Source organism: Rhinoraja longicauda, chromosome 13 (assembly GCF_053455715.1).
Source record: "Rhinoraja longicauda isolate Sanriku21f chromosome 13, sRhiLon1.1, whole genome shotgun sequence".
NCBI classification, from domain to species: Eukaryota; Metazoa; Chordata; class Chondrichthyes; order Rajiformes; family Arhynchobatidae; genus Rhinoraja; species Rhinoraja longicauda.
Genome location: NC_135965.1, coordinates 4,789,544 through 4,811,178, shown reverse-complemented (window position 1 = coordinate 4,811,178; position 21,635 = coordinate 4,789,544). Strand labels below are relative to the sequence as shown.

General features: G+C 45.8%; 1 protein-coding gene across 4 annotated transcripts in view; it reads left to right on the top strand.

Annotated features, from left to right (window-relative positions):
• ttc14 (tetratricopeptide repeat domain 14) overlaps positions 1–16,091 on the top strand; it is a 47,349-nt gene extending 31,258 nt beyond the window's left edge. The window contains exons 9-12 of one of the 4 annotated variants that reach the window (XM_078410221.1): positions 8,952–9,074; positions 9,950–10,067; positions 12,657–12,757; positions 13,637–16,091. In XM_078410221.1, the coding sequence (XP_078266347.1) occupies positions 8,952–9,074; positions 9,950–10,067; positions 12,657–12,757; positions 13,637–14,600 (1,306 nt within the window). In that variant the 3' untranslated portion in view covers positions 14,601–16,091. Of the gene's footprint in view, positions 1–8,951; positions 9,075–9,949; positions 12,154–12,656 lie in introns of all 4 variants that reach the window. The other 3 variants (XM_078410223.1, XR_013547995.1, XM_078410222.1) reach the window with 3 other exon arrangements.
• Positions 16,092–21,635: the final 5,544 nt, after the last annotated feature.

Here is a 21,635-nt window from a genome sequence, read left to right as displayed (position 1 = left end):
CCCCTCCCTCCCCCTCCCCCCCTCCCTCCCCCTCCCTTCCTCCCTCCCTCCCCTTCCCCCCCCCCACTCCCCTCCCGGTTACAATGGAAACCCTACGAGGACGGGCCCAACGGGCACACTTGTGCTAGTCTATATACTACTAAAACTCAGATCTTGTGTTATATATATATATAACACTGATGTCGGCTGAATACGGCAATTCCGGCAAAACGGTGAACCGTAGCGCCACGATTTTGTACCGCCTTAATCAGCATGCGGTTCGCTGCTGGAAAATTATATTTTATTTAATTCGGGACGCATATTTTTTAAGTTACAGAGGTTTAAAAGTGCTGCCCCCCCTGATTTATCGAAGTTTTGACAGAAGGGGGGCGCTGCGGTGCGGATTGTGATGTCACAATGCCCCTGTGAGATGGACTCGAGCTGACCCCCCCTTCCCCCCCACCCCAGCGGTATTCAGCGTGTGACGTCACAATGCCCCTGTGCTACATTGTTGCGAAGAGCTGTCAAGTCAAGTCCATTTTATTTTATAGCACATTTAAAAACAACCCACGTTGACCAAAGTGCTGTACATCTGATTAGGTACTAAGGAAAAAAATGAAACATACAGTAGCACACAAACAGTTCACAGCGCCTCCTCAATGAGCCTCAAACGCTAGGGAGTAGAAATAGGTTTTGAGCATGGACTTAAAGGAGTCGATGGAGGGGGCAGTTCTGATGGGGAGAGGGATGCTCTTTCCACCCTCCCCCTCTCTCCCTCCCCCCTCCCCCCTTTCCCCCCTCCCCCCCTTTCCGCCCTCCCCTTCCCCCCCTCCCTCCCCTCCTCCCTCCTCCCTCCCTCCCCCTTCCCTCCCTCCCCTCCTCCCGGTTACAATGGAATCCCTACGAGGACGGGCCCAACGGGGAAAGAGGGGTACTGGGAAAAGGGGAGAGCCCCCTCCCTTCCCCCTCCCCCCTACCCCCCCTCCCCTCTCCCCCTCCCTCCCCCTCCCTCCCCCTACCCCCTCACTCCCCCCTTCCCCCCTCCCCTCCCCCCCTCCCTCCCCCCTCCTCCCTCCCTCCCCCTTCCCTCCCTCCCCTCCTCCCGGTTACAATGGAAACCCTACGAGGACGGGCCCAACGGGGAAAGAGGGGTACTGGGTAAAGGGGAGGTCCCCCTCCTCCCCCTTCCCCTCCCCCTCCCTCCCCCTACCCCCCTCCCTCCCTCCCCTCTCCCTCCCCCTACCCCCTCCCCTCCCCCCTCCTTCCCCATCTCCCTCCACACCTCCCTCCTCCCTCCACACCTCCCTCCTCCCTCCCTCACCCTTCCCTCCCTCCCCTCCCCCTCCCTCCCCCTCCCCTACCCCACTCCCTCCCCTCTCCCTCCCCCCCTTCTCCCCTCCTCCTCCCTCCCCCTCCCCTGCCCTCCTCCCTCCCTCCCCCTTCCCTCCCCCGCACTCCCCTCCCGGTTACAATGGAAACCCTACGAGGACGGGCCCAACGGGCACACTTGAGATGGGTGCTACAGTGAGAAGCACTATGTGACCGCGAATGTTTCAAAACAAGCACTTAAAAAGCACTTATCTCTTTTTAAAGTATTTTTTTTTATTGCAAGTCACTTAACATACACAGATCAGCATTGGGCCCATATGCTCGTGGGCCACCGGGGCAAGTGTTTCGAAAAAAGCACTGAGAGTGTGTATGGGGAGAGAGAGAATGGGGGGGGGGGTCTGTGAATGGGGACTGGGGACAACAGGGGTCGTTGCGGAGGGGGCTTGGTGGTGGGGGAAAGAGGGTACTGGGAAAAGGGGAGGTCCCACTTCCCCCCTCAACCCCTTCCTCCCCCCTCCTTCCCACCTCCATCCCCACTCCCTCCCCCCCTCCCTCCCCCCTCAATCCCAACCTCCATCACCACTCAGCCCCTAACTCCCCCCCTCCCTCCTTCCCTCCATCCCACCCTCCCCCACTCCCTCCCCCCTCCCTCCACCATTCCATCACTCTCCCCCTCCCCCCTCCTTCCACCATCCCTCCACCCCTCCCGGTTACAATGGAAACCCTACAGGGACGGGCCCAACGGGGAAAGAGGGGTACTGGGAAAAGGGGAGATCCCCCTCCCTCCCTCCCCCCTCACTCCCCCTTACCTCCCCCCTACCCCCCTCCCTCCCCTCTCCCTCCCTCCTCCCCCCTTCCCCCCTCCCCCCCTCCCCTCCCCCTCCCCTCCTCCCTCCACACCTCCCTCCTCCCTCCCTCCCCCTCCCCTCCCTCCCCTCCTCCCGGTTGCAATGGAAACCCTACGAGCACGGACCCAATGGGGAAAGAGGGGTACTGGGAAAAGGGGAGGTCCCCCTCCCTCCCCCCTCACTCCCTTCTCCCTCCCTCCCCCTCCCCTTCCCCCCTCCCTCCCCTTCCCCCCTCCCCTCCCTCCCCCTCCCCCCTACCCCCTTCCCTCCCCTCTCCATCCCTCCCTTCCCCCCTCCCCTCCTCCCTCCCCCTCCCCTCCCCCCTCCACACCTCCCTACTCCCTCCCTCCCCCTTCCCTACCCCCACTCCCCTCCTGGTTACAATGGAAACCCTACGAGGACGGGCCCAACGGGCACACTTGTTCTAGTATACTATTAAAACTCAGATCTTGTAGGTTTGTATCAGGATTTGTGTATATATCAGTGATTCCGGCAAAACGGTAAACCGTGGCGCCAAGGTTTTTGCACCGCCTTGATCACCAACCTCCCGGCTGACCGGCCGTGATATTTTCATTTAATTTGTTCGTATGTTTTTAAAGTTAGAGGTTTTAAAGCGCTGCCCCCCCCCTTATTGAAGTTTCTATAGGGGGCGCTGCGGTGCGGATTTAGTCCTCAGCGTGTGATGTCACAATGGACAAGCAGCTGCTATTGGGTGTCTGCTCTTTACAAATTTACATCTTTTTATTTTTAACCTTTTTTTTCAAGGTCTTCAGCTTGTGACGTCACAATGCTTGTGTGAGATGGTTGCTACATTGTAGCGAAAGGCAACTGATTGTTTTTTAAAGTTGTTTTTTTTATTGCAAGTCATTTAACATACACAGATCAGCATGGGGCCCCTATGCTCGTGGGCCACCGGGGCAAGTGTTTCGAAAAAAGAAAGGGGAGGTCCCCCTTCCCCCCTCAACCCCTCCTTCCCCCCTCAACCCCTCCTTCCCCCTCCTCCCTCCCCCCTCCCTCCAACTCCCCCCCTTCCCCCTCCCCTCCTACCCCTTCCCCCCTCCCCTCCCCCCCTCCATTCCCCTCCCCTCCTCCCTCCCTCCCCCCTCCCTCCCCGCCTCCCAGTTACAATGGAAACCCTACGGGGACGGCCCAACGGGGAAAGAGGGGTACTGGGAAAAGGGGAGGTCCCCCTCCCTCCCCCTCCCCTCCCCCCCTACCCCCTCCCTCCCCTCTCCCTCCCCCCTTCCCCCCTCCTCCCTCCTCCCTCACACCTCCCTACTCCCTCCCTCCCCCTTCCCTCCCTCCCCTCCTCCCGGTTACAATGGAAACCTTACGAGGACGGGCCCAACGGGGAAAGAGGGGTACTGGGAAAAGTGGAGGTCCCCCTCCCTTCCCCCATCCCCTCCCTCCCCCTCCTCCCCTACCCCTCTCCCTCCCCCCTCCCCCTTCCCCTTCCCACCTCCCCCACTCCCCTCCCCTCCCCCTCCTCCCCCTCCCCCCCTAACCCCCTCCCTCCCCTCTCCCTCCCCTTCCCCACCCCTCCCTCCCCCTGCCCTCCTCCCTTCCCCCTTCCCACCTCCCCCACTCCCCTCCCCTCCCCCCTCCATCCCCCTCCCCTCCTCCCTCCCTCCCCCCCTCCTCCCTCCCTCCCCCCTCCCTCCCCGCCTCCCCTGTTACAATGGAAACCCTACGGGGACGGGCCCAACGGGGAAAGAGGGGCACTCGGAAAAGGGGAGGTCCCCCTCCCTCCACTCCCTCCCTCCCCCCTCCCTCCCCTCCCCCCTCCCCTCCCCCTCCCCCCCCTTCCCCCCTCCCCTCCCCCCTCCCTCCCCCTCCCCTCCCCCTCCACACCTCCCTCCTCCTTCCCTCCCCCCCACTCCCCTCCCGGTTACAATGGAAACCCTACGAGGACGGGCCCAACGGGAAAGAGGGGTACTGGGAAAAGGGGAGGTCCCCCTCCCTCCCCCTTCCCCCCCCTCCCCCCTCCTCCCCCTCCCTCCCCTTTCCCTTCCCCCCCTCCCCCCTCCCCTCCCCCTCCCCCTCCCTACTCCCTCCACACCTCCCTCCTCCCCCCTCCCCCTTCCCTCCCTCCCTCCCCTCCTCCCGGTTACAATGGAAACCCTACGAGGACGGGCCCAATGGGAAAGAGGGGGTACTGGGAAAAGTGGAGGTCCCCCTCCCTCCCCCCTTCCCCCCTCCACTCCCTCCCCCCCCCTACCCCTCTCCTCCCCCCTCCCCCCCTTCCCCCCTCCCCCACTCCCTCCCCCCTCCCTCCCCTCTCGCTCCCCTTCCCCACCCCTCCCCTCCCTCCCCCTCCCCTCCTCCCTCCACACCTCCCTCCTACCTCCCTCCCCCTTCCCTCCCTCCCCTCCTCCCGGTTACAATGGAAACCCTACGAGGACGGGCCCAACGGACACACTTGTGCTAGTATACTATTTAAACTCAGATCTTGTATGTATGTATATATATTTCACTGATGTCGGCTGAATACGGCAATTTCGGCAAAACGGTAAACCGTAGCACCACGATTTTTGTACGGCCTTAATCACCACGCGTTCGCTGCTGGAAAATGATATTTTTATTTAATTCGGTCGCATATTTTTTAAGTTACAGAGGTTTTAAAGCGCTGCCCCCCCTCATTTATCGAAGTTTTGACAGAAGGGGGGCGCTGCGGTGCGGATTAATCTTCATTGTGATGTCACAATGCCCCTGTGAGATGAACTCGAGCTGACCCCCCTTCCCCCCCCCGCGGTATTCAGCGTGTGACGTCACAATGCCCCTGTGCTACATTGTTGCGAAAGCTGTCAAGTCAAGTCAATTTTATTGTATAGCACATTTAAAAACAACCCACGTTGACCAAAGTGCTGTACATCTGATTAGGTACTAAGGAAAAAAATGAAATATAAAAACAGTTCACAGCAAACAGCAAACAGTTCACAGTTCACAAACACGCAAACAGTTCACAGCACCTCCTCAATGAGCCTCAAACGCTAGGGGAGTAGAAATAGGTTTTGAGCCTGGACTTAAAGGAGTGGATGGAGGGGCAGTTCTGATGGGGAGAGGGATGCTGTTCCACAGTCTAGGAGCTGCAACCGCAAAAGCTCGGTCACCCTGAGCTTAAGACCGGAAGCTTAGTGACCGGAAATTTTGTGAAAAGACACTGAGAGTGTGTCTGGGGAGAGAGATCGTTGCGGAGGGGGCTTGGTGGTGGGGGGAAAGAGGGGTACTGGGAAAAGTGGAGGTCCCCCTTCCCCCTTCAACCCCTTCCTCCCCCCTCCTTCCCACCTACATCCCCACTCCCTCCTAAAACTCCTCCCCCCTCCCTTCCCAACTCCCTCCACCCTCCCTCACCCCTCCCCCCTAACTCCGCCCGTCCCCTCCATCCCTCCCTCCCCCCCCCCCCCCCCCAATCCCCTACCGGTTACAATGGAAACGCGAGGGAGTAGAAATAGGTTTTGGGCCTGGACTTAAAGGAGTGGATGGAGGGGGCAGTTCTGATGGGGAGAGGGATGCTGTTCCACAGTCTAGGAGCTCCAACCGCAAAAGCTCGGTCACCCCTGAGCTTAAGACCGGAAGCTTAGTGACCGGAAATTTTGTGAAAAGACACTGAGAGTGTGTCTGGGGGAGAGAGATCGTTGCGGAGGGGGCTTGGTGGTGGGGGGAAAGAGGGGTACTGGGAAAAGGGGAGGTCCCCCTTCCCCCCTCAACCCCTTCCTCCCCCCTCCTTCCCACCTCCATCCCCACTCCCTCCTAAAACTCCTCCCCCTCCCTCCCCAACTCCCTCCACCCTCCCTCACCCTCCTCCCTAACTCCCCCCCGTCCCCTCCATCCCTCCCTCCCCCCCTCCCTTCCCCCTCCCCTCCCCCCTCCCCTCCCCCTCCCCCCCTACCCCTCTCCCTCCCCTCCCCCCCTTCCCCCCTCCCCTCCCCCCTCCCTCCCCCTCCACACCTCCCTCCTCCCTCCCTCCCCCTTTCCTCCCTCCCCTCCTCCCGGTTACAATGAAACCCTACGAGGACGGGCCCAACGGGCACACTTGTGCTAGTAAAATTATAAAAGCAAAGACTGGGGATAAATGGGTCCCTTTCAGAATGGCAGGCAGTGACTAGTGGGGTACCGCAAGGCTCGGTTTTGGGACCGCAGCTATTTATAATGTACATCAATGACTTGGATGATGGGATTAAAAGTACCATTAGCAAATTTGCCGATGATACAAAGCTATGTGGCAGTGTGAACTGTGAGGAAGATGCTATGAGATTGCAGGGTGACTTGGACAGGTTGTGTGAGTGGGCGGACGCATGGCAGATGCAGTTTAATGTGGATAAGTGTGAGGTTATCCACTTTGGTGGTAAGAATAGGAAGGCAGATTATTATTTGAATGGTGTCAAGTTAGGAAAAGGGAACGTACAACGTGATCTGGGTGTCTTAGTGCATCAGTCACTGAAAGGAAGCATGCAGGTACAGCAGGCAGTGAAGAAAGCCAATGGAATGTTGGCCTTCATAACAAGAGGCGTTGAGTATAGGAGCAAAGAGGTCCTTCTGCAGTTGTACAGGGCCCTAGTGAGACCGCACCTGGAGTACTGTGTGCAGTTTTGGTCTCCAAATTTGAGGAAGGATATTCTTGCTATTGCGGGCGTGCAGCGTAAGTTTACTAGGTTAATTCCCGGAATGGGGGGACTGTCATATGTTGAAAGACTGGAGCGACTAGGTTTTTGTATACACTGGAATTTAGAAGGATGAGAGGGGATCTTATCGAAACGTATAAGATTATTAAGGGGTTGGACATGTTAGAGGCAGGAAACATGTTCCCAATGTTAGGGGAGTCCAGAACCAGGGGCCACAGTTTAAGAATAAGGTAGGCCATTTAGAACAGAGATGAGGAAAAACTTTTTTAGTCAGAGAGTTGTGAATCTGTGGAATTCTCTGCCTCAGAGGGCAGTGGAGGCCAATTCTCTGAATACATTCAAGAGAGAGCTAGATAGAGCTCTTAAGGATAGCGGAGTCAGGGGGTATGGGGAGAAAGCAGGAACGGGGTACTGATTGAGAATGATCAGCCATGATCACATTGAATGGCGGTGCTGGCTCGAAGGGCCGAATGGCCTACTCCTGCACCTATTGTCTATTGTCTATTGTCTAAAAGAACTGGACAAGCTAGATGCAGGAAAAATGTTCCCAATGTTGGGTGAGTCCCGAACCAGGGGCCACAGTCTTAGAATAAAGGGGAGGCCATTTAAAACTGAGGTGAGAAGGAACTTTTTCACCCAGAGAGTTGTGAATTTGTGGAATTCTCTGCCACAGAGGGCAGTGGAGGCCAATCACTGGATGGATTTAAGAGAGAGTTAGATAGAGCTCTAGGGGCTAGTGGAAGCTCGGAATATAGGGAGAAGGCAGGCACGGGTTATTGATTGTGGACGATCAGCCATGATCATAATGAATGGCGGTGCTAGCTCGAATGACCTCCTCCTGCACCTATTTTCTATGTTTCTATGATCAAAGACGGGTGACGCTCAAAATGACCCATTGGTGGCTGGGGAAACGAAGGGATACAGGGTTGCGATCAGTGGAACTAATAGGATGACTAGGGTGGGGGTCATGGGTGGAGAGAGGGAATACAGGCTTCACTTGAAATTAGAGAAATCAATATCCATACCACTGGGTTGGAGCTGTCCAAGCAAAATATGTGGTGCTGTTCCTCTAAATTTGCGTGTGACCACTTTGACAGTGGAGGAGGCTCAGGACAGAAAGATCAGAATGGGAAGGGGAGTTAAAATGTTTGGCAAGTGAGAGATCGTGTAGGCCAAGGCGTACGGAGCGGATTACTCCGGAGAGCTTTGGGTGCTCAATCACTGAGTATATTCAATATGAGATAGAATTTTAAACTAAGAGATTGCAAGAATCTGGAGATCGGGCCACAGAGAAGCTGTACTTGGAGTGGATTAGAGTGGATTTCATTAATATTTGTCTTACTTCGGCAATGCAAGAAAAGTCTAATCAAAGCTATTTCTGACCAACACAGAGGAATATCTCTCCCCTGATTAAGCATGAAAAAGAGTCTCAACCCGAAACATCACCCATTCCTTCTATCCAGAGATGCTGCCTGTCTCACTGAGTTACTCCAGCATTTTGTGTCTCTATGGAATTTTTTATATACTTCTGTCAGGTCTCCTCGCTACCTCCAACATTCCGAAGAATATCCTGTAATGGGGCGACCTGAACTGCACACAGAAGGCAAAATATATGTTGAAATTATGGGCAGGGCGTCGAAATATCCAAATGAGCACATCTTGCTGAACACGTTCTGAATGAGATAATAGCCTGCATAAATTAGCCCTGTGTAAATTAACGAGTTATTTCCTGGTATGAGAGAATTGGCTGAGAAGAGCGATTAAGATTGAGATATGTTGACTGGAATTTCAAACATCCGGAGGTGATCTCATTGAAATGTAGAATATTGCTGATTTGCCAAGAGTCTTTTCCCTAGCTCTTAACTTGCTGGAAAGCCGAGCGGTTGGTACCGTAGACTCTGATTGAGAGAGTGGCTATTGTGGGTTCTTTTTAAAATCTGTTTTTCTATTCCGACAAAATGAGGAACCTCATATTTTCTGCCTAACCTGCCCATATCACTTTGTGGGCTCACTGTGTCTTTCTCCCCACTCATTTTTTAACCCAGCACTTGATATTCTTTTTTTTCCCCAGATAGTTGTAAATTTTCTGTAATTCTCTACTTGGAGAGCTCTGGGTGCTCAAGAGTGTACTAAGAGTGGATCTCATTAATATTTGTTTTCTTTTTTATTTCAGCTACGCAACAAAAGGAAGTCTAACCAAAGCAATTTCTGACTTTGACTTGGCTCTGGAAACTTGTCCAACGCATAGGAATGCAAAGAAATATTTCTGTCAAACTTTAGTGGAAAGAGGAGGCCAGTGAGTGAAATTATTGTATTTGATATTGAATGTTATAGATAATGGATAATAGATACAGCACGAAAACAGGTCCATTGACCCAACTTGTTCAAGCCGACCAAGATGGCACATCTACACTTGCCTCACCTGCCCGCATTTGGCCCATATCCCCCTAAACCTTTCCTATCTATGTACCTGTCCAAATGTCTTTTAAATGTTGTTATAGTACATGCCTCAACTACCTCCTCTGGCAAATTATTGGTGATAAGTTACATGTGCCAATTAGTACTGTTTTATACCATGCATGCCTTTCAGGTGAGAAATGGGTTTGAGGACAGAATCATTTCACTGCAGCACGAACATCTAATTCATCTCCATTTTTAAGCACGTCCTGCCGGCGGTAGCGGCATAATACAAGGGGTGTCCCCAGGGGCTACAACGTGAGCCACAATAACAGCCGCGCTAACCGGATCACGCGATGAATGAAGAAGGGCTCGTTGGTGCACCTTGCGAGTCAGGGGTGGTGTGGGAAGCCGGAGCTGGGGAGGTCATGCAAGCCAGGATGGTGTCGGGCAAGTCCGTTCACTGTAACCACAATCCATTGTAAAGGGGCCCGTTAAAACAAGGGTTTACTCATTTATAGTGAGCAGGATTTCTGGTAATTGGTAAGAGATGGTTAGAGATGAGCAATAAATGTCAGTCCATCCTGTGACTAAATACAAGAAAACTTTAAATCATTTCAACATCTTTGGATTTGCTTAGTATATTAATATTGTGGCATTTAGTTTGCTATGGTGCCTTTGAAGATGCTTAATTTAAAGGTTAAAATGTCACTCTTAAATCACTTGACATTTCATGACAGGAAAGAAATGTGATTACTTAAAATATTTTAACAGGTTGGAAGAAGAAGAAAAGTTGGTAAATGCTGAGAACTGCTATAAAAAAGCCCTGAATCTAGATGAAACCTTCAGTGAGGCTGAGGAAGCTTTACAGAAGTTAAGAAAACACATGCAGGTGATTTACTTAGTTCAGTACGACACTTATCGCATTGTTCTTTATTGCCAGATTGACTCAGGACTACTATTAGATACATTACTTTATCAAATAAAGCAAATGGCATGTTCGTGTAAGATGTATGTTGTTACTTTTCAACATGGAATGGTAAGATATGCCCTTCAGTTACTACATGAGCTGACCACCTGTTGGCCATTCATTGGGGAGAGTTTACCAGACAGGAGGGAACATAATTGCCACATTGATCAGATTTTCTTTTGATCGAGGCTGGAGGGTAGATGATCTATAATTTATTCTGTATAGTATTATGTTCATCACATGTTAAAATGTGCATTTAACTTTTTTTTCCCATTGGGATTACGAAAGAAAATAGCTCTGTTGAAAAAGGTGATTTTTCGTATTGATATTGGAGATTAACATTGTGTTCTTGCTAAGTTTATATTGAGAAAACTTAACAAAATTGTTTGCTTCTATAACTTATGCAGTTCCACTAAGGACATACTTTCCCAATTACATATCTTCTGTACAATTAAACTAAGGAATTGTTGCTCAGCACATGCAGGAATTAAGTTTTAGGAATTTTTTTGAAAAGATATTCGACTTAATATTAAGCTGAAGGATTAAAATGTTGGAAGGATCAGACCTACTCTCCAGAATTTTTGTTGTGCTCCCAAATTAAAATGTTCCTGCCAGATCCATTGTTTTTTCCTGCACCAACCCCACAAAACATGTATCCATATAAATCGATTCCATCATGTCCCCCCTTTGTCCAGTCCCTTCTGACCTACATCTGAGACACTTCATACATTTTTCAAAACTTCAATACTTCCAATTCCTAGGTACTCGTTTGCTCATGTTTAGCATGGACATCCAATTCCTTTATATCTCTATTCCCATCTGGAAGGTGTGAGGGCCCTCCAGTTATTCCTTGAACAGAGATCCAATCAGTTCCCCTCTACTAACTGTCTCCTACACCTGGCGGAACTTGTCCTAGCCATCAACTTCTTTTGACTCCTTTCAGTTTCTAGTATCTCAGCAGAGAAAATATAACCAAACGTAATCAAAATTACCATTACATCAGTGTTCCGAAAGGCAAGGAATCGATGATTTGCTTGAATTTTACTGCTTGTACTATTGTATGTTTTGTGATTTTTGCTGGGTTTTGCATTGATTTAATTCAATGTATATCCAAAGATCTATTAAAACTATTCGTAATAATATAATATATATTCCTTTATTCATCCCACACCAGGGAAATTTACAGTGTTACAGCAGCAAAATAGATAGCAAGAGAATATAATTGATTAAAAGCAAAATCGTGCTTCCGGTCATATATACATATTAAATTCCTGTAGTGCTGTTACAGATAGATTCTCTCAAACCAATATTACATATGTATGATTGGACATTTGCTTTAGTCAAAAATACTCGGTTTCCAATAGGTTCACAGATATGAAAATAAAAGTGCTCATAGCTCTTGCATTAAATTTAAGACTGTTGTTTGTAAAGTGCATTTAATCACCAGGAGATTTTGAAGATCTTTTGAATGCTGTAATATAAGAAAGGCAGCACAGCCAACGTCTGATGAAGCAAAATGTTGAGAACGAGATAGTTTTATGTAATGATGATGATGAGGGATAAGTGGGCCAGGATCACATGCACCTTTCTAGGTTGTTCAGAATTTCATTCTGAGACTAATGTTCCCCCACTCCTCATGTGCTGCAAAGCTCCTTCATTGCAACTCACATAATCTCAAATTTGATGATTCCATTTTTTCAGTCCTTGATAAGACAAATAAAAGGTCCACATTTTGTACTTTTGCTAAACTTATTAATGGGAGAACTTCTTTTGTGTCGTAGCAAAATCTTTAATATTTTATACGTTATTTTTAGTTTGATAGTTGATAGTTGACAAAGATTTTCTTGCATTACTGATTTTTTTTTCCTTGTTCTGTTTCCTTGTGTGCATTTCCTGCCTGGGGCAACGACTGCTGAAATTTGTTACACACCACACCTGATTTGAACTGGATTCTGCTGCACAAATTTGGTTTGTACTTTGGTCATTGGGGAACAACTGGTAATATACGGTGATTTTGGTTTGTTTTCTGAAACGCATTTGATAAATTCTACAAAAACTTTGCTTCCAATGATCACAATTAAATTTGTGATGTTCTGTGATTTGTTGATTGCTTGGTTTACTTTTCTGTTATTTGAACCTTGTGATTTCATTTTCCACGGGTTCACTAACTGATCATCCTGTTATTTAAAAAAAAACTCGATACAAAATGTTTAAAATTGTTTCACATACCTCTTTCATATATTCTACTTTCTTCCCTTTTCTGTTGCTCACCTGTTATTGAAATTCATTTTTAAATGTCTATCGTTGCTTTCATTGAACATAATGTGTTATTTCTTGTGCTCTCTTGATTAACAACTATATACAATTATCCAATTCATTCAATTTTTATTACAATTTATATTTGGTTATTATTGTTAATATGGTTTTCTGAACGCAATTGTTACCAATGGTGTTGCCGACTGAAAACTGAATGCAATTTTGCCGCAATTTCGTGATGACTGGCTATAAAAGAAATCACTTGAAGAAAAATCTAAAGAAAGTAGAGAAGAGGAGAAAAGAATCGAGGTGTCAAGTGCAGAGAAATTGCGTAAGCTGTTAAAAGAAGAAAAAAGGTAACTTTCTCAATGGAGTATAGTTTTTGCAGGTGTTTGACATCCATTGCAAAGCTGATGCTTCACGTGAAAGGTAGGACATCAAATCAGTGAAAATTTTACATTTTACTGGCATGCACTTGATCACTGGTCACAAAGTTAAGCTGTCTTTTATGGATTTAATTATTAAAAAAATAGCAGATACAATATTGTTATTACAAATTAGTAACCATCCCTTTAGCCCTTACAAACGTTTGAAGTGAAAATACATGATTTGTTTTATAATCGGATGAATCCAGAAAGATTACATTTGCTGCTTGATTACTTATCCCTTACTATCTAAAAAGGATTCTCAAAATAAACTATTTAGAAGCCAACTGCAAAGGCTTGGATATATAGTTTAGTTTTTTAGATGGAGAGCAACCACATATCACCTGGCTTTGGTGTGTCTTTGATCTTGTATAAAACCTAATAGCACAGGACATACTTTACCTACCAACAGCTTTGGGTATGGAATTCATTTTATTTCGTTTTTCCTCAAAATTGAGATTTAAATACTTACATGTTATTAAGATGCTCAATTAATTGAAGTGATTATATGATTGAAAGCTTGATAACCACGGAGATAACATTTAACACTTCAAACCTTATTATTCAAATATCCTTTAATTAGGGCATGGTTTGTCATTGACATATTGTACATTTATTCAAAAGTACAGAAAGTTGAGTTAATGTCTTGTTCTTTAAGTTGCAGCTTTTCTCTGTGATTCAAAAATCAATAGCTTGGATTCTGAGTTAGCAATATTGAGCTTTCAAAATAACATGTACATTAGGGAGAAAAAAAATCTGGCACTTGATTCTGTATCGTAGCAATTTTATGATCTGTACCTTTCCATTTAGAATGAAGAGAAAGAGAAAAAGGTCAACATCATCATCTTCATCTGACTCACCTGAATCGTCAATATCTAGTTCTTCATCCTCATCTGAATCTTCCAGGAAACACAAATCAACTAAGAAGCGACAGAGAAAACGTTCAAGTTCCTCACGTAGTCAGAAGAGGCGTTTAAGTAAAGGTTCATGTGATGAGAAGATTGATCATATAAATTCCGATGAAAAGGAATGGTATACTCCTCCAGCTGATACTTCAGCTTCCTTTCTGAATCAGAAGCAGGAAGTAGCAAAGTTGCTGGAGAAAAATGAAAGTTCAGTGGACCAATGGTCAGAAATCATGGAGACAAGAAGGTACCGTTCAATTTCTTCATCATCAGTTGAAATTTTAGATCCTCTTGAAGGTAGGTCTGAAGATAATAGAAGCTCTTTATATAGTTCAAGAACACATGATAGTTATCGTCAGCATGACAAAAAGCACAAAGCAGATAAAGGCAGGGAACTGTGTGACAAAAAATCAAATGATGAAGACAAGGTTTGGAAATGGAATCAAGAATATGAATTTGGTCATGAAAACATCAGTAAAACATGTGAAAAAAGTAATAGGAGCTACTCCGAGTCTTCATGGTCAGAATATTCACATTTGTCAGATGACAAATACCAACGTGAAAGGAAAGTTTCTGGGTTAATTAATTCTAACAGCAAAGATGACAGGTGTGATTTTGGAAAGGCTGGAGATGATAGAGAGGAGCATGTACATGAAAGTAGATCCAAGGATTGGAAAGAAGAAAATGTAAGTAGACATTACAGGGATGGTAAAAGGGAGAATTCTAAAGAAAACCATCAAAATCATAACTCTGTAGCAGGGAAGGCTGTGAAAGATATGCCCCAAAACCTGATGGAAATATTCAGTCAGATTGCAGAGTTTGAGAAAGGGAAAGAATCTGGAGCGGAATGTAAGCAGAAAAATAAATAGGTGGGCACTGTGACATTTGTTTCCACACAATTTCCAAAAATGCATATCCTTGTGAAAAGAGGTTGAACACGTTAAAGATAAAAACGCCAAGTTGGAATGGTGAATTCACTTTGTTATTATGCTCTTACATTAAATATGCGTTACCTGATTTATTTGGATTACATAGGTGAGTTAACTTATATTCACTGAAAGTTTGCTTTGGCCTTTGTTTCCATAGTTGTTTAATCATTTCTTTATGTTTACTTTGACAACCAATGCAGTTGATCACTAAGAAGAGGTTAGTATTTGTCTACATATTTTCCTTTAATTTGGTTTCAAATATGCATTGTTAATGTTGGATTAAATTTTAGGATATTATGTAGAACAGAAACTGAGAATGTGGAAGCACTGAGAAGATCAAGCAGTTTTTGTGGGGAGACAAGGACAAGAAATGTTAGGTCAATGGCCCTTCTTCATAACTGAAAAAATGGTAAACAAGCATGTTCAGTTGCAAAGAGGAGGTGGGGCAATGAGCATCTCTGTGATAGACTAAATTTGACTTTTAAAAAGTGGGAGACAGAAGAGAAAAAGGAAAGAAGCAAAGTCATAAAGAAAAAGGGGGAAAAATGGCTCTGAAATTGTTATGTTGAGTCTGATAGTGACAGATTTCATTTTTACAAAGGGAAAGATGAAGGCAGGCATTATGTAGGCATACTTTTAAACGTCACCACCTTCAACCTCTGTATAGTGTGCATCCCTCCCCATCTCACTGAATTTAAGAAAGAAGACATTAAATATGAATCTTTTTGGATTCTTTGTTATTACTCTCGCATTGGGGAAGAAGGCACATTAGGGAAGTACGTTTGTCAGTTATAAGGTGCATTAGGTGGTACATTTATCGGCGGTATAGTAAATCAGCAAATTTGGTGGCGGGGGTTTTGTTCAGGAACATATGACTTAACCCTAATGGGAAAAAAAATATTACCATTAAGAAAAATAATTACCATTAAGAAATTTGATTTACTGCAATCAGCTACAATGGATTTTAGACTTTATTTATGTCCACTATATAAAGCACAAGAAAGAAAGATTTACTTAAGCCCTTGCTGAGTAAAATGGGAGGAATGAAGAGGGAAAGGGAAGAGAGTTAAACGGAAATTTTCTTTTTACGCAGGTCAGTGTCTTAAAAACATTTATATTCCATTAACGTGCCTCTAATTTTGGTTCTTGTATTACACCTGTAACAGGCCCTGTATACTGTACTGCTGCATTCAGTTAAGCAAGTAATTTGAAATTGTCCTTTTCTCAGAGCATGCGTATTTCAAAGTACATCAGTTCTATTTGATCCTTAATTAATAACAAGTGCATTATGATTAGTGTCACACTTGGCCAAGGATGGATGAACATTGTATTAAAGTATTCCTGCATAATGCAGATTATATTGTGCCATGCTAAAAGTTTACTTTCATACATGGACTGTTAAATAAAATATGCACTATGTGCTAATAATGACGGTCATATAAAAGAGATTGTGTTTTTATTTTCCATTTTGTGATAGTTAATACGATTTCCTATTTTAAATAACATCATTTTAGTGTCATATGGAATTTCTATGTGCCACGAAGACTCCATATTCACCTGTTGCAATGAATGTAATTATTCCATAGAATATTGTCCTTTCTGTATATATCTCTCAAGTAGAAACTAATTCTAAAAGTAATTACCTTTTATTTTTTCAGTTTTATTGGACCTGCAAATATTTTATGATAAACCATATAAGCCAAAACAAAGCTGGTGTATACAAATATTACAAAATGTCACAGATCATTTAAGATCAAGATTATTCCCTTATATTCTAAGTGAACTGGGTCCTACTAGAGTCATATAGTGATACAGTGTGGAAACAGGCCCTTCGGCCCAACTTGCCCACACCGGCCAACATGTCCCGCCTGCCCGATTGGTCCATATGGTTATAATGGCTCCATCAAAACATTTCAAATACACCAAGCTCACATATCATAACATATCATATCTCTTCCCCTCCCCCTTCCCAGATCTCCCTCTATCTTCCTGTCTCCACCTATATCCTTCCTTTGTCCCGCCCCCCTGACATCAGACTGAAGAAGGGTCTCGACCTGAAACGTCGCCCATTCCTTCTCTCCCGAGATGCTGAGTTACTCCAGCATTTTGTGAATAAGCTCACATATTGTGATCAAAGATTGATTTTTCAACATTATGTTCAAATTATTAATATTGAGTGAGTTAATTTACAATCTGAACATATTCATTAATACATTGCAATGTTGTGCCCATGAGCAACACTGCAGAGATCTCTGCATTAAAGCTTAAATGGTCTTTATTGAATTCTTTCAATGCTTCACATACGCCTTTGCATCATCAGTGGGCGTTATCAGTACCAAAAATACCAACCTCAATAGGTTGTTGAATGAATAGGGTTGAATCATCTTTTGCAATTTTAAGGCATTTTCTCATCCCAGTCTAGACATTCGACCTTGAATATGTAAACATGAAGCAACCAGAAGGTAACCCATTTTGTGCATTGGACTGGGTGCACACTCCGAGCACGATCCAAGCTGGATCTCCTGCCCTCCAGCATCATTAAAGCAACTCTTCCACTGATCATAAGGTCATAAGGAATAGGAGTAGAATTATGCCATTCGGCCCATCAAGTCTAGATTTCTTAGATTTAGATTTAGAGATACAGCGTGGAAACAGGCCCTTCGGCCCACCGAGTTCGCGCCACCCAGCGATCCCCGCACATTAACACTATCCTACACACACAAGGGACAATTTTTACATTTACCCAGTCAATTAACCTACATACCTGCACGTCTTTGGAATCTACTCTGCCATTCAATCATGACTGATCTATCTCTCCCTCCTAATCCCATTCTCCTGTCTTCTCCCCATAACCTCTGACACCTGCACTAATCAAGATGTCCCTGTCACCATAAGCTCTTTCTCCTAGCTCGTGAATTGTGAGTTTCCAGTTTAAAATGGAGGCCTCTCTCAGACCCACATCTGTACGGGTGCCTGGCAGGTGAGTATTCAGTGACAATGCACCCTCAAAATGAGTGGTCTCCTCCTGTGGAAGTCGAGGTGGTCCAGTTCGGTCAGTACCACCCCTATTGCTTTGGCTGTGCTCGTCCCTGCATGCATGTAGGCAGAGTAGGGAACGGCAGGGTTGAAAAGCCAAATGGCAGAGGTCATTGCCTAAGAACACTACAGTCATCAGTGCTCAGATCTGCCCCAACTTCTGAATTGTAAAAAGTTGCACCAAATCGGTGCAAAAAGAGGAAAAAGAGGAACCTGTCAGATATGGTTGTGAAAACTTATCTGGTTTACATGTTGCTTGGGGAGGAAATCTGTGATCCTTATTTTGTTTGGCCACATTACTGCAGATTCGCTCCACATGACTGATTTCATTTTTAAATGCTTTCTGAAGTAGCCTAGCAAACCATTCAGTTGTACCAGTATCACTGCAGTCAAGCGGAGAAGGAATAAATCTGGACGGACCATGTCTCTACCAAGGCACCAAATTCAGACAGCAAGGTTGGTCCGAGCACAGTCAACTTCCTCAGAAACATCTGGGGACTGGTGTCCAAACTGGAAAAGCTGGCCCACAGATTTGTTAAGCATCTGCTTGATATAGTTGCATGCACAAAATCATATCATAAAGACAATGTACTAGTCCTTCACCACGATCCCTGGGTACACCTTGACTCATCAGTAGCACAAATCCAAGAAGAGATGGGGACATAGTGGTGTTCATGTGTGGAGTGGCCCTTAGCATTGAACCCAGACCTTAAGATGTCCCACAGCACCATGTTAACATAGAAACATAGAAAATAGGTGCAGGAGTAGGCCATTCGGCCCTTCGAGCCTGCACCGCCATACAATATGATCATGGCTGATCATCCAACTCAGTATCCCGTACCTGCCTTCTCCCCATACCCCCTGATCCCTTTAGCCACAAGGGCCACATCTAACTCCCTCTTAAATATAGCCAATGAACTGGCCTCAACTACCTTCTGTGGCAGAGAATTCCACAGATTCACCACTCTGTGTGAAAAAAAACGTTCTCATCTCGGTCCTAAAAGACTTCCCCCTTATCCTTAAACTGTGACCCCTTGTTCTGGACTTCCCCAACATCGGGAACAATCTTCCTGCATCTAGCCTGTCCAACCCCTTAAGAATTTTTAAAGTTTCTATAAGATCCCCCCTCAATCTTCTAAATTCCAGCGAGTACAAGCCGAGTCTATCCAGTCTTTCTTCATATGAAAGTCCTGCCATCCCAGGAATCAATCTGGTGAACATTTTCTGTACTCCTTCTATTGCAAGAATGTCTTTCCTCAGATTAGGAGACCAAAACTGTACGCAATACTCCAGGTGTGGTCTCACCAATGCCCTGTACAACTGCAGCAGAACCTCCCTGCTCCTATACTCAAATCCCCTCGCTATGAATGCCAACATACCATTCGCTTTCTTCACTGCCTGCTGCACTTGCATGCCTACATTCAATGACTGGTGTACCACGACACCCAGGTCTCGTTGCATCTACCCTTCTCCTAATCGGCCACCATTCAGATAATAGTCTGCTTTCCTGTTCTTGCCACCAAAGTGGATAACCTCACATTTATCCACATTATACTGCATCTGCCATGTATTTGCCCACTCACCTAACCTATCCAAGTCACGTTGCAGCCTCCTAGCATCCTCCTCACAGCTAACACTGCCCCCCAGCTTCGTGTCATCTGCAAACTTGGAGATGTTGCATTCAATTCCCTCGTCCAAATCATTCATATATATTGTAAATAGCTGGGGTCCCAGCACTGAGCCTTGCGGTACCCCACTAGTCACTGCCTGCCATTCTGAAAGGGACCCGTTAATCCCTACTCTTTGTTTCCTGTCTGCCAGCCAGTTCTCTATCCACATCAATACTGAACCCACAATACCGTGTGCTTTAAGTTTGCATACTGATCTCTTATGTGGGACCTTGTCGAAAGCCTTCTGGAAGTCCAGATATTACACATCGACTGGTTCTCCCTTATCCACTCTACTAGTTACATCCTCAAAAAATTCTATAAGATTCGTCAGACATGATTTACCTTTCATAAATCCATGCTGACTTTGTCCAATGATTTCACCACTTTCCAAATGTGCTGCTATCCCATCTTTAATAACTGACTCTAGCATTTTCCCCACTACTGATGTTAGACTAACTGGTCTGTAATTCCCCGTTTTCTCTCTCCCTCCCTTTTTGAAAAGTGGGGTTACATTAGCTACCCTCCAATCCTCAGGAACTACTCCAGAATCTAAAGAGTTTTGAAAAATTATCACTAATGCATCCACTATTTCTGGAGCTACCTCCTTAAGCACTCTGGGATGCAGCCTATATGGCCCTGGGGATTTATCGGCCTTTAATCCATTCAATTTACCTAACACCACTTCCCGACTAACCTGGATTTCACTCCGTTCCTCCATCTCATTTGACCCCCGGTCCCCTGTTATTTCTGGCAGATTATTTATGTCTTCCTTAGTGAAGACAGAACCAAAGTAGTTATTCAATTGGTCTGCCATGTCCTTGTTCCCCATGATCAATTCACCTGTTTCTGACTGCAAGGGACCTACATTTGTTTTAACTAATCTTTTTCTCTTAAACATGGGAAAGAATACTTTTTCCTAATTACCACCTGCCATACTCCCTCAGCTGATGAAGCCCTGCTTCTCCACGTTGAACAACACTTAGAAGCATCAAAGTTAGTGAGGACACAGAAGATACTGTGGGACATCTTCAATGCCCACCACTAAGAGTGGCTGAGTAACATGACCATGGACTGAACCAGCCGGGTTCTGAATGCACAGCTGCCAGAACTATTTAGTGGTTGATAGCAAGTCAGAATCAGAATTAGAATAGCCTTTATTGTCATCCAAAAAAAACAAGTCTTTTGGATGAAATTCCATTACCCACAGTCCAACAATAAGAGCAATAAGAACACGCACAATCACAAACCAACACAAAACAAAAAAAAGAAACATCCATCACAGTGAGTCTCCTCCAGTCACCTCCTCACTGTGATGGAAGGCCAGAATGTCTTTTCTCTTCCCCTGCCGTCTTCTCCCGCGGTCAGGCTGTTGAAGTTGCCACATCGCGGCGGTCGGCGGTGAGCCGATACAAGGGGTAAACCAACTTGATCTTGTCCGCACCAGTCTATCAGTAGCGGATCCAACTTAGCATGATACCTTTGGTAGATATGACCACTGCATATGACTACAAAATCCCGGCTTCACACTGAACACACGTTCTATAATGTTGTGTGGCATCGCAAATCTTCTATAAAGGCAAGTCTCCGAACATATCTAGAAGCTCAATATGAAGCTTTATGCGTCTCCGTGGACCATCAGAAGTGCTAAGAGCATCCTAGTAAAATTCAAGTCAAAGGCCATCAACGTGAATGCACTCCATTGGGTGGAGTAATACCTCTTACAAAGGATGTCGGCTGTAGTTGTGGTTGTGGGTCAATCACCCCAGCAACAGGGCAGCATCCAATGCCCAACCATCATAGCGTTCCCTCTATCATATGGTCAGAAGTGGCGATGTTTACTGACCAGACATTGTTTAATTTCATTCACAACTCCTCAGCAAATTAAACTGCCCAGACCAGGCTGATATGTGGCAAATTTTTAAAAAAAACACAAAATGCTGGAGTAATTGAGCACATCCATCTCTGGAGGACATGGATAGGCGACGTTTCGGTTCAGGTCCCTTCTTGAAGAAGGGTCAGAACAAGCGCCTACTCTTCACCTAAACCCATTGATATGACATTTTCTTCATTATTTGCTTACCTAAGACTAACGAAAACTTTGGTTTCTGTCAAAGGTGTGTGTCCTTTAGACTATTCATTTTATGAATGTAAGATATTGAAAATAAAACTACAAAATATAAAATTCATTAAAAAAAACTAAAACATCATTAAACACACTCAACCAAATAATCAAGAGAAGATTTGCTATCCCTATACTCCAGGCCCTTAA